General features: G+C 44.2%; 2 protein-coding genes across 2 annotated transcripts; both read right to left on the reverse strand.

Annotated features, from left to right (window-relative positions):
- Nucleotides 1-2575: 2575 nt before the first annotated feature.
- LACBIDRAFT_331523 (uncharacterized protein) lies at nucleotides 2576-3839 on the reverse strand (the record flags this gene model as incomplete). The annotated part of the gene is made up of 6 exons (XM_001885911.1): nucleotides 2576-2631; nucleotides 2711-2903; nucleotides 3174-3179; nucleotides 3607-3623; nucleotides 3705-3790; nucleotides 3817-3839. The coding sequence occupies 6 exons, from the start codon at nucleotides 3837-3839 to the stop codon at nucleotides 2576-2578; spliced, it is 381 nt and encodes a 126-aa protein (XP_001885946.1).
- A 2518-nt stretch (nucleotides 3840-6357) lies between these two features.
- LACBIDRAFT_331524 (uncharacterized protein) lies at nucleotides 6358-7480 on the reverse strand (the record flags this gene model as incomplete). Its single annotated transcript, XM_001885912.1, has 6 exons — nucleotides 6358-6549; nucleotides 6622-6632; nucleotides 6672-6917; nucleotides 7178-7242; nucleotides 7343-7407; nucleotides 7439-7480. The coding sequence occupies 6 exons, from the start codon at nucleotides 7478-7480 to the stop codon at nucleotides 6358-6360; spliced, it is 621 nt and encodes a 206-aa protein (XP_001885947.1).
- Nucleotides 7481-12932: the final 5452 nt, after the last annotated feature.

The following is a 12932-nucleotide window of genomic DNA, read 5'->3' on the forward strand; positions in this document are numbered from 1 at the left end:
ATCACATGATCTCTTTCAAGTCAATCTCAGTGAATGCTTTGCCAGCTGTTGAGGCTACAGAAGCTGGTCAAGGAGAAAGTTAGGACACTTGATGCTCAATTAAAACACAACTTGTGTATGAATTCTGACATCTCAGTGTAGCCTCTTCTTACTTTCTATGTCATCATCAGGTAATTCCCTGGAGGGTACAAAGGCTAAATGATGAAGAGCTGTTTGGCTGGAGTCAGTTTCTCTGAAACATTGAGCTAGATCCCCAGGAGACTACAAGATATCAGAAAGGCAGACCACAAAGTTTTGTAATGAAAAAAGAAAAGACTACAAACTCTTGTAGTCCAAAAAGTGGACACTACAAAGTTTTCTAATGAAAAAGCAGAGACTACAAACCAAACTGATATTATGTAATGACTTTCCCAATTAGGAAATATGCAAACATCGTCATGAACAATGACAACACTAAGCTAGCCACTAACTCTTGTGGCCCAAAGTGCATGGGAAACAGTTTCCAACCAAAATGTGCACTGTGCCTGACATGAGGTGTGGCAGAAAAAAGTGTAACACTTTTCCCAATTAGGAAATAATGCACACATCAAAGCGTATACTACACATGGGTCAAAGCTATTGGTAAATATCTGTCAACAAACATCCCAATGAGGCTTTCTGCCTACAAAATAATAGGTAAATCCCCTATCCCCTATATCAAAAAAAATCCAAGTGTTTTTTAAAATATAGGACCCCAGACACCTCTTGTGGATGAAGAAATATATCCTTACTCAACCCCAGCTGCAAAATATATCCAACGTCCATCCCAGACCAGAAATATATTTTTACAATGTGACAGTCACAATTCAGGGTCCAGGCATAAGAAATATATTTAGAGTCCATCCCAGTGAGGAAATATATTTGGTGTGACATTGGACATCAAAATATATTTAGGTAAAAGTAGAGATATACAAGCCCCAGGATATATACAATATAGATATACCCCCTGACATTTAGTCCTGTAGTATTCATGGAGCTTGCAAGACTAATAGTCAGTTGTCAGTGGGTGACTGAAGTGATTACAGTATGACATTGCCATGGCCCCACCTGAGGAAGAAGTCAATTGTAAGCCAACAAAAGAGTATCCCCTCCATCCGAAAAAAGAATTGTGTAGTGCAAACTGAGTGGATAATACTTGAGCAAGTTGGCAATTCTGGACTGAATAGCTTCCAGGCTAAAAAACCCATCTGCAATGTGAAGTGTATCCATAGTGTCATTTGAAGTAGGTAATACTTAAGCAAGTCGAGAATCTTGCTTCAAGGTAGGACAGTGCTGTCTGGAGGACAGTTCCAGACATTTCTAAACAACAAAGTACTTTGTGAACTCTGATCAGCTAAATACACATTTGTAATGTGAACTGTATCCATTGTGTCATTCAAAGGGAGTAATACTTAAGCAAGTCAAGAATATTGCTTCAAAATAGCACAGTGCTGCTTGGAGGACAGTTCCAGACATTTTTTAACAACAAAGTACTTTGTGCTGAGCAGCTAAAAAAACTCATCCATAATGTGAACTGTATCCATAGTGTCATTTAAAGTAAATAACACTTAAGTAACTCACAAACCCATCTGTAATCGGAACCATACCCATAGTGTCATTTGAAATCTGAACAATAAAGGATTCTGTAAATTCTGTCTGACCAGCTAAAAACCCATTTCTTACACTCATTTGTGACTTGGGTACATTGCATAAGAGCTGCAATGACCAGATCACAGATGCCATTAATGCACCTTATCGATGCTGAGAGCACAGGCCTACATAGTGCCAAAACCTCTGGAAGTCAGTGCAGAATCTTCCAGAATATATACTCCAGACAGCAAAAAAATCACAAGTTTTTTGCTGAAACTGCGACCCCTGACACTCCTACAGACCAGAAAAATATATCCTAAGGCCAAGCCAGGGCAAAAATATATTTCTAAGGTGTGACAGTGACAGTTCAGGGTCCACTCACCAAAAATATATCCTTACTGCATTTCACTTGCAAAATATATTTTGGTGGTGTGACACAGACACTATAATTTTTGTGTGACATTTCAGGGTCCATGTGTCAGAAATATATTTTAGATTCCAGGTCTTTCTAGGACCCATATATATCCAGAATATAGATATGGTCCATGACTTTTAGTCAAGTAGCATACCTGGAGTTTGCATGACTAATAGTCAGTTGGCAGTGGGTGACTGAAGTGGTTCCCCACCATTCATTGTGTTCAACATGTCCTTGCACAGTTCTATGTCCTCACGCTGTTCCTGATGTCGCTGGTGGGTTTGCCTGGTCGATGATGCAGATGTGTCATCCTCATGATGTTCAGACATGGCCATTGGACTTGCCACATCATCATGGAGTTTTCCAAGTCATATATGGATCCGTTGGGCAGGGCTATGCAAAGGGTGAGTGAGGTAGGGGCAGAGGGAGGAAGCTTTTGAAAAGGCACATGAGTTGCATGTGCTGTGACTCATTCTGCAACTGCACCTTGTGGGTCTCCCTCTTCCAGGGCCTCCCCATCATTTCTTCAAACCCTCGGCTGACATCTATGACCTAACAAGGCGAGCCCACATCCTGGATGAAGGGAGGGGCTGTGTGACATGGTTGTGCTGTGTTTGCACATTAGAAGACCTAAAAACTCATTAAAACAGGTATGAATCTGAATCTGAGTACTTTCAAACCACTTACATGTCTCGTTCAATGACTTAGAGAGACAGTAGTGACAGTAGCCGTGAGAGAGCAATGAGGGAGGAGAGTTGTGGCGGTTGAAGATGAGATCAATGATGTTTGGCATTGTTGATGTTGTTATCCAATCTTTTCCAAGCATCTGCAACTGAGCAAAAATTGGAAGATCTGACCCAATGCCAAGATGTTTGGGAGGCTTGAAAGACCAGTTAAGACCGGTTATAACCAGTTTAGCTTGGTCTTTGAATTTTCAAATTTCTGATGGACTGTAGACCAAACCATGGTTATGGTCTTCATTGGTCCTCATTATTTGTGGTCCTGATCAGTTAGAGTCTGGTCTGGTAACAGTTTTTTTCCGGTCTTGTAATTGAACTTCCAAACAGTGTGGATGTTGTGTTACTGCAGGCAAAGGGCATGATAGCATCATGGGAGACTACATCCCTCCCATTAACCAGACCAAACTTACCAATATCTGTAATGCAGGCTAATTTTGCCACACTGGAAATCACTCTACTGATTCCTGTTTTCTGTGCTTCAAGCATTTACCATGAGATTGGGAGACATGTCGTGTTTGGTTCTACAGCATCAGGACTTTCACATTTTACTTTTTTTGACTTGTGCAAGTGGCTACAAGTTGAAAAAGGTGGAAAAGCCACAAGTTAAAAAGCCAGGCCAAATTTTGTGAAAAGTGGCTATTGGCAAGCAAACAAAAAAGTTGAAAAAGCACAAAAAGTCACAGAAAAGAGCAATCAAGGCAAAACTAGCAAGTAAAGTGCAAATTTACTGAACTACATAGTCTACTCAACATCACAGAAATCTACCTAGCTGAGAGAGATGCATAAAGAATCTGTCAGAGAGAAATTTATAAGAGGAAAATTCAAGAACATGGAATGACACACCAGATTGCCTTCTGAACCTGCCACAATCCATTGTCAACAAGTGTCCAAAACATGATGTGACTGCACACTATGATTTCAGTAGATGCAGCAGCACCCACATAGTACATGCAGTAGACTGAGCAGGGTAGAGGGGAAGGCTGGTAGATGAGAGTTGAAGAGAGGAATGTGACGTGGAGGTGTTTGGCTGTATTGATCAAATATTCAACTCACGTGGTGTTGCCATCAGCCGCCATGACATCTCTTCCTTCTTACCATCACCACCACTTCACCAACTTCTGCAACACAGCAGTTATCCTCATACACTGTTTGCTGCCAGAGAGGACACCACTCCTCAACACTGTAGCATGACCTGTTCCATCCATGGACTGCCAGTACAGAGTGCTCCTTCCCTCTCTTATAGTGTGTGCCACTCAATTGGTTGACAGCTCAGGCCGTTTGTTGCTGAGAATCTGAAGGGAAGATAGGTCTGAGTGGTGGAGGGGGTTTGAGGTAGATTAGTATTGTAGTCCCTTTTGTAATCTGAGTGTTTCTCGAGATCTGCTAGGATGTCATAATTTTGGTAGATTAGCTTTCCAGCTTTTACACTTTTCAGCTGGTTGCAAGCTAAAAAGCAGCTAAATGCCAGAAAGTAAACTGTTAACTTGCTGATGAGCATGGCAGCTTCATCTCACTTCATTTGGATTAAGAGGATGTTCAGGGACTACTTTAAATGGAGCAGCTCAAGACACTACTCACTCTTGGACACAACCACCCTCAATTGAAGCTCCTATCATCAATGACCCACAGCCCTAGCTCAACCTTCATCCCTCTTGAAGCTCGATTGACCTTGCCAGGTCGGTCTGCTCCTGCTCCAGATGTATCCCTACTTCATCAAGCTGCTGTCACCTTGGAAGAATGAGTTGAATGTCTGCAATGTTCTCAAAGTGGACAGAGGCATCGGAAACATAAGGCCAAACAACAGCAAAGCTCATAACCACAGCTACTAATGTGGGGGGCTTTGTGAAGTAGTAGTATTGCGGACTCCATCATTGACATCACACACCATCATTTACTATTGTCCATAGTTGAATATTGTATATACATAGTAGAACCCTACATTAGGGTTACATTATCTTTTGAATCATTACCTTTTGCATCCCATGCATGTCAACTAGCATCTGGTCAACACAAGCCTACCAGGCTTGTGTACCTTACAATCAACATGTCCGGCCAGCTGAGCAATACTTTACCATCCCCCACATAATCCACATGGACTCCACTGGATTCCACTGGCTTCCACTGGCTTCCACTGGACTGGACTGGACTGGACTGCCAATCACAAAATTGGACTCCACTGGACTCTCCCAACACAGAACTGGACTGGACTGGACTGGACTGAACACACAACTGGACTGGACTGGACTGGACTGGACTGCCACAGACCTTAAGCTAGACTTAGATTTCAGAGCAAAAAGAAAATTTAAGTATATTTAATAACTACATAAATTAAATTTAATACATTCTATATTACAGAGAGGGGGAGGGAGTGAGGGAAAGAAAGGGGGGAGTGAAAGGGAGGGGGGAGAGAGGAAGGGAGGGGGGAGGGAGAGGGAGTAAAGGGGGGAGGGAGTGGTGATCAGGAAGGGAAAGAAGGGGGGAAGGAGGAAGGGAGGGGGTGAGAGTGGTGAAGGGGGAGGGAGTGGTGAAGAGGGAGGGAGTGAAGGAAGGGGAAGGGGGGAGGGAGTGGAGGGGACGGGTGGTGGTGCTGGGCCCTCGTTGCCCACTCTTCACATGTTGCCTGCTCTGCACGTGTCGTTGTCGTTGCACGTCGTGGGCTGCTTTGGTGCCGTGGCAGTGGGCAGTCATTGTTTTTCGTTGGCTGTCGTTGCTTTTCGTGGGCAGTGGTCGTTTTTCGTGTGACGTGGCAGTGGGCGGTGGTCATTTTCCGTGGGGCGGCAGTTGTTTTTCATGGGCACTCGTCCTTTTTTGTTGGTGGTTGTCCTTTTTTGTATGACGTGGCAGTGGGCATGGACGTGTGGTGGTCGTTGACGTGGGCATGTCGTTGTCGTCGACGTGTGATGGTCGTTGTTGTTGTAGGGGGTGGGCGCTCATCATGGTTCGTTTGTGGTGGGGGTGGGTGCTCGTTGCGGTTCGTTGACGGACAGTGGTGGGCACTTGTCTTTTGCCCTGATGTGGCTTGCCGTTGCATGGTGCCATTGTCGTGGGGTCGTGGTGCCGTTGTTGTGGGGTCGTTGATGCCTGTCGTGGTGAGAACAGAGGGATGGGTGTTGGGGCACACGTACCATTGGCCCATGACATTGCCACATCATGGGCGCTGCCCCTCATTCTGCATTGGCATCGTTGATGACGTGGATGTCGTTGGCGTGGGCGTTGTTGGCTTCACGTGTCGTTGATGTGACGTGGCAGTGAGGGGTGTCGAGAGTGGTTGTCGTCGTGAGCGTCGGTGGTGGTGAGAGGGTGGTGGTGGAAGGGAAAGGGAAGGTCACAGTAGTGTGACCATGCCACAAACAGGAGATGTGACAATATGGCATGCCCTCAAGTAAGTCACGTGATATCACCCCGCAGACTGAACAAAATCATGAATCCTTATTGCAGCTATCACGTACCCATACTTATATGTAAATCATTAGCCTTCCATCCATATTTGTATTTGATTGATAGCAATACAAGTCTGGCTTGTTCTTTGCATAGTCTATTTCGCTTTTTTTGTAGTATTAATAATAATAAGTAATAAGTAATAATGCACTGGAATCACTGGACTCCACTGGACTCCAGTGGAATCCAGTGGACTATGACTGGACTCAGAGTCCAGTGGACTGGGACTGGACTCAGGAAAGTGGCTTGTAGTCCAGTGAGAGTCCAGTGGACTGGACTGGACTGGACTGGGCATGGTGTAAGCCAATCTGGCCTAGCAACTGGGCCACTGGAATCCACTGGACTCCACTGGAATCCACATGGATTACATGGGGGATGGTAAAGACCTCCCAGCTGAGCACCCTGCAACTGCTCACTTACCAGGATAAGTGCTGACACGTCGTCAGCCACCCACAACTTCTCAGACTTACTATGTGAGAAGTAGTTGAACACCATTTCACAAGGTCCTTTGTGCCCATCTTTTGAACACTTGTTGCACACATGAAGCTGATGACACTGGCTGCTATCAAGCAAGCACAGATTATCATTCCATCCATTGCATGCTTCTTGTTTCTTGTGGGAAGATGGGCTTTTGGAGGCAAGAGATGCATGTTGAACAACTGCCACACCAATTGAATCCATGTGCACAGCTTTGAGATCTGCAAATTTGTTGAAATCTGTAAGTTCCAGATCATGGTGATTCCCAATGCAGTGGCAGACAGCTTTGTCAAAGAGAATAACTCAGTCATGGAAATGGATGTCTATTGCACATCAGGAAAATTGCATCACATGTGGCACCATGCTTCTCATGCAAACCACACTCCACTACACTACCACAAACAATGGTGGGGACATTATAACTTGCGGTGGTGACTCAACTGCCACAATTGTTCATGGCACCACAAACTCATCATAATGTTGTGATGGCGCCACAAACCCAGCTTCTGAATTATTGCACCACACTGGTCATTGCCAACATAAAACATCAAATTTGTTGCATTACTGTACTATGTACAGAAACATGTAGCTACTGATGCAAAAACCAATTTGACAAACTAACAAATTGATAAGAATTATTCAGAACACATCAAGGGAAACTCACTGATCATCCTTGATGTGACCCTCCTGACAAGGGTGAGATGGGAAAAGGGCACTCATTAGCATTGGCTGGGACAAATGTGGGATGATGGGTACTTACTGTTGCATCCTGAAACATGCAATGACAATGAATGACATTCATTGTTCAGGCTGCCACATCACTGACAGCAACATGGCACCTTGATTACCTGATAGAAAGATGAGTGAGGGGGAGGTGAGCTTGCCTCACTGCAGCTCATTGCAATCCATCTGGTCAGTGGTGGTGGGAACGACAAGCACATTTGGATGAGGGTAGAGAGAAAGTAGATTCCCTAGGAGACAGACTTGGGTTACTCTTTTGAAGAAGGCAAAAAAAGAAAAGTTACCATTAGTTGGGCTAGCATCAGCAAGGCCCCAAGACTGCAACTTGTAACACAGCTGGACGTCATTTGCATGGTGCTGTTTCATCCTGGTTTGTGGGCAGTCATGGGTTGTAGCCGGTGTTGGCTGTTGTTGGCAGTGTTGTTGGATATGTAACATTGCTAGTGTTTGAAAGTCCAGTCCGGTCTGGATTTTTGATGCCCCAGGGCTTTAACCATAACCGTAACTGGTCTGCCTTTCTCCCAGAAGTCAAAAAGACCGAACTGAACCACAAGAAACCGTGGTCTGTGGTCTTTTTGCAGTCTATAGACTGGTCTTGGTCTTCCCCAGTTTTAACCGGTTTAAGACCGGTTTTTTGGCCATTTCTGAGTCAGTAACTTTATTAACGTTTTTTTTAGCTTAAAAATGAGCCCAAAAACGTTAATTTCCATTAAGGATTGGTGCTTCTATAAAACAAGTCTGGTACATCTAATATTTTTCAATAGTATTTTACATTTTCAACTGTATCTTTGTCAGTTTTGGACCAATTAATATGTTCTTGAGTGTGTTTTGAAGGGTATTTAGAGGGGTACAAAAGACTGGTCCTAACTGGTTAAAACCGGTTCACTTAGACCAGTCTTTTTTCAGTCTTTACTTTTCAAAAATGAAAAGACCAGACCACTGGTCCAGTCTTTTGCATTCTTGATCTGGTCTGGTTACAGTCTTTTTCCAGTCACAAGACCAGACTTCCAAACACTAGACATTGCATTGCCAATGTTGTTGTTGTGTTTGGTCAGGGGCACTTGGAAGATGATTGTTGTTTGCCATTTCACTGACTCTGCTTCTCTTGTCAAAAGGAGAGGGGAGGGTAGTCTGATGGCTCACCAGGTTGTTCATCATTCATCATAATTTGCCCTGTTTGTTGCCATGTCATAGACAGCAACGAGGCCCCTGTCTGGTGATAAAAGAGGAGAAGGGGAGGGAGTTTGAATGCTCACCTTGAGTAACATGGTCAGTGATGATGCATGTCATCATCACCCTCTGGTCAACGTGGCATGTCCATTGATGTGCCAGGTCATTGTCGTTGGGGTAGGTCATGTCATTGTCATCAGGGTGCAGGCATCATTGGAGGGAGGTTACCAGAGGAGGCAGTGGTTGGTGGTGGCAGGTGGAGCACGATGGGCAGAGGAAGGAGCTGGGCAGGGAGACTCAGAGAGTGTGGAATTCAAGGAAAAGTTCATAAGTCCAAACTTTCCAAATTCAGATGTTCAACATGTCACATGATTGGTACTCACACATGCCACAACAATCTGTGGCGTCAATGATTATTTGTAATGTACATGGCACAATTTATCCAGAGATCAAAATCATGGTGGAGTGGTGCCAGATCCATCACTCCTGCCACACTCTGCCATGCAATCACAATGTGCCACACATTTGTGATTTTCCTGCTGCAGCAAACAATCCAACAATGTATTCAGCAGAATCAGCAAGTTCCCTGGCATGATGGGCAAAAGCTGTGGATGTTGCACAAGAAGTCTTGTTCCAGGAGATTGTCCACTCACCAGTGCTTGAGATGACTTTGGTTGGAGCCACTGATCTGAACTTAATTTCAACTTCTCCAATGGATTTGACTTGCTCATCATTATTGGAAGTTGAGTAGTATTTTGAAGAACAGCATTGAGATTGACTGCACAAACAGCAAGGATGTTTGTCCACTCAAAGTCAGGAAACCCTGGGAAAGAAGTAGTGTTTGAAAGTTAGGTTAGTTAACCGGAAAATAACCGGAAAATAACCGGACCTAACCACAACACTAACCTAACCACGGTTAGGGTTAGTTGATTTTGAAAATGGAGTAACCGGTTATTTTGCAGTTAACTAACCGTTAAATAACCGGTTATAACCAGCCCTATTATACACCTTCAAAACGCACTTGAGAACGTCGAAAACGCTTAAAATTTGACTAAGTTATGGTCAAATCTCTAAAATATCACTCAAATGTGTAGACTTTCAAGGATAATTGCATAAATATGTCAATTTTTCACCGATTTTAGTGTTCTTGGGCTCGTTTTAAAGCTAGAATATGCAGAAATAATATCTATCAAGATACATATGAGCATATTTGCCTTGTTATAACCGATTCTTTATTTTTCGGTCCTAACTGGTTAGTAACTGCAAATAACTGACCGTAACTGGTTAGTTGCGGTCCAGTTAGGTTATTTTAGGTTTCGGGACAAAGGCTAACCAGTCTCGGTCTCGGTTAGAGCCCCTGGGCACCCAATAACCAGACCTAACCGGACTTTCGAACACTAGAAAGAAGGAGAGCTGACAAGGGATCTTTTCATACCCTTTGGATTGATGGTGTATAATTTGAGCAGATCCAGGGTAGCAGTGAGGCTAGAAGATAAAGTGACATTCTGGATGAAGTCTGAAACATTCCATGGATATTATGAGTCATCTGGCTTTGCGTGTTTTCTCAATATTGGACATTCACATTCAGGCTTGCCTTCATCCCCATCATCATAATGCTCACCATCTTCTGCTGATCACTTTTCACCTTGTTGTTTTGCCTGAGTGAGATGGCATTCATGATCATCAACAATAAATAAGTATCATGCAAATCTGTCTTCAACAGCTGATAAATCTTCAGATAGAGCATTGACAAGTGTTGTGTGAATCCGGCTGAGAGCGGGCTACCTTTGAGATTTTAGAGAACCAGAACTCATTGACCATTTTGCTACAGAGGGTTTAAGAATGGCATGAGTGATTATTGAGTCAGGCCCTTTCAGCACATTCAACAGCCTATTTACAGAGCCATGCTCATTGAAGATTGCTTGCCATTGGTAGATGCTTCTCTGAGACACACCAAGTACATCCATGATTTCTTTGATTTCCCAGCCTTGATCCCAGAGTTTAGGGCACATTCTTTCATATCTGAGCTTATTTTTCGATAGACCATTAAGTTATGATAAGCCAAACTTAAGGGGATGTGAAGGGAGTCAGAGAAACGGCATGTGTTGGTCATGTGAGGTGCAGGAACATGCAATGAGCATTTTCCCAAAAAGGAAATGACCTATGTCATAGATGTCAAAAAAATCACACTACTCTGAAAGTGCTGTAAATGAATATATTTCTCCAGAAAGAAATTGAGGAATAAAATCCCATGATTCTACTCCTCAAACTATCTCACAACCATTGGGTCTCTACTGCATGATACCCTTGAGATTAAAGAAGACAAGAAAATATTAGCAAATATTCACATCAGTGAAGGAAGCTGAAAACCTTCATTCATCTTTGAATTCAGCATGGGTTTCCACAATGTTAGCTTGCAAGACCTCTGATTGGTGGTGATTCCAGGTCTCAAGGAGACCATGATTCCAGATCGCAGCATATGGCTTCATTCAGAAAGTGGGAAGATCAGTATTGATAAATGAAAATGAGAAAACATACAATCTAGACAGTAAGGGCAGGTGGGATTGAGTGTGGCTGATGGAGAAAATAAAGGAGAAGCACACACTCTCTAGATATGAGGAAAAAAGAAGGGGAGGTGAGTACAATGAACAAGGATGAGGGAGGAAGAAAGCACATACTTCCTAGAGACAAGGAGATGAAGAGGGGTCTGAGGACAGCCAACACAGAAGACAACAAAAGCACACACTTCCTAGATATATTAAGACAAAGAGGGGTCTGAGTACTGCAAACACAGATGGGGGAGGACAAAAGCACACACATTCTAGAAACCAGAAGACAAAGAGGGGTCTGAGGATGGCAAACACAGATGGGGAAAGGATGAAAGCACGCACACCCTAGAGATAAGAACAAAAGGGGGTCTGAGAATGACAAACATAAATGGGGGAGTACAAAAGCACGCACATCCTAGAGATGAGGAGACAAAGGGGGTATCTGAGGATGGGGAACACAGATGTGGGAGGATGAAAGCACGCACCCACTAGAGACAAGGAAACAAAGGGGGTCTGAGGATGGCAAACACAGATGAGGGAGGACAAAAGCACACACACCTAGAGACAAGAGACAAAGGGGCATCTGAGGATGGCAAACACAGATGTGGGGGGACAAAAGCACACACGAACTAGAGACAAGGAGACAAAGGGGCGTCTGAGGATGGCAAACACAGATGTGGGAGTATAAAAGCACACACAATCTAGAGACAAGGAAACAAGGGGGTCTGAGGATAGCAAACACCAATGTGGGAGGATAAAAGCACATACCCACTAGAGACAAAGAGGCATCTGAGGATGGCAAACACAGATGTGGGAGGACAAAAGCACACACAGTCTAAAGAGGAGACAAAGGGGGGTCTGAGGATGGCAAACACAGATGAGGGGGGATAAAAGCACACACAAACTAGAGACAAGGAAACAAGGGGGTATCTGAGGATGGCAAACACAGATGTGGGAGGAAAAAAGCACACACACTCTAGAGACAAGGAAACAAGGGGGTCTGAGGATGGCAAACAATGATGAGGGAGAACAAAAGCACAAACCAACAAGGAGACAAAGGGGCATCTGAGGATGGCAAACACAGATGTGGGAGGACAAAAGCACACACCAGCCTAGAGACAAGGAAACAAGGGGGGGTCTGAGGATGGCAAACACAGATGAGGGAGGATAAAAGCACACACCGCCTAAACTAGGAGACAAAGGGGCATCTGAGGATGGCAAACACAGATGTGGGAGGAAAAAAGCACACACCATCTAGAGACAAGGAAACAAGGGGGGGTCTGAGGATGGCAAACACAATGAGGGAGGACAAAAGCACACACCTAACTAGAGACAAAGGGGTATCTGAGGATGGCAAACACAGATGAGGGAGGAAAAAAGCACACACCAGCTAGAGACAAGGAAACAAGGGGGGTCTGAGGATGGCAAACACAGATGAGGGAGAACAAAAGCACACACCCTCTAGAGACAAGGAAACAAGGGGGGTCTGAGGATGGCAAACACCGATGAGGGAGGATAAAAGCACACACCGCTAAGACAAGGAGACAAAGGGGCATCTGAGGATGGCAAACACAGATGTGGGAGGACAAAAGCACACACCATCTAGAGACAAGGAAACAAGGGGAGGTCTGAGGATGGCAAACAATGATGAGGGAGGACAAAAGCACACACCTGCTAAAGACAAGGAGACAAAGGGGTATCTGAGGATGGCAAACACAGATGAGGGAGGAAAAAAGCACACACAGCCTAGAGACAAGGAAACAAGGGGGATCTGAGGATGGCAAACACCAATGA

This window comes from Laccaria bicolor, genomic scaffold, assembly GCF_000143565.1.
Source record: "Laccaria bicolor S238N-H82 LACBIscaffold_34 genomic scaffold, whole genome shotgun sequence".
Classification (NCBI taxonomy): Eukaryota; Fungi; Basidiomycota; class Agaricomycetes; order Agaricales; family Hydnangiaceae; genus Laccaria; species Laccaria bicolor.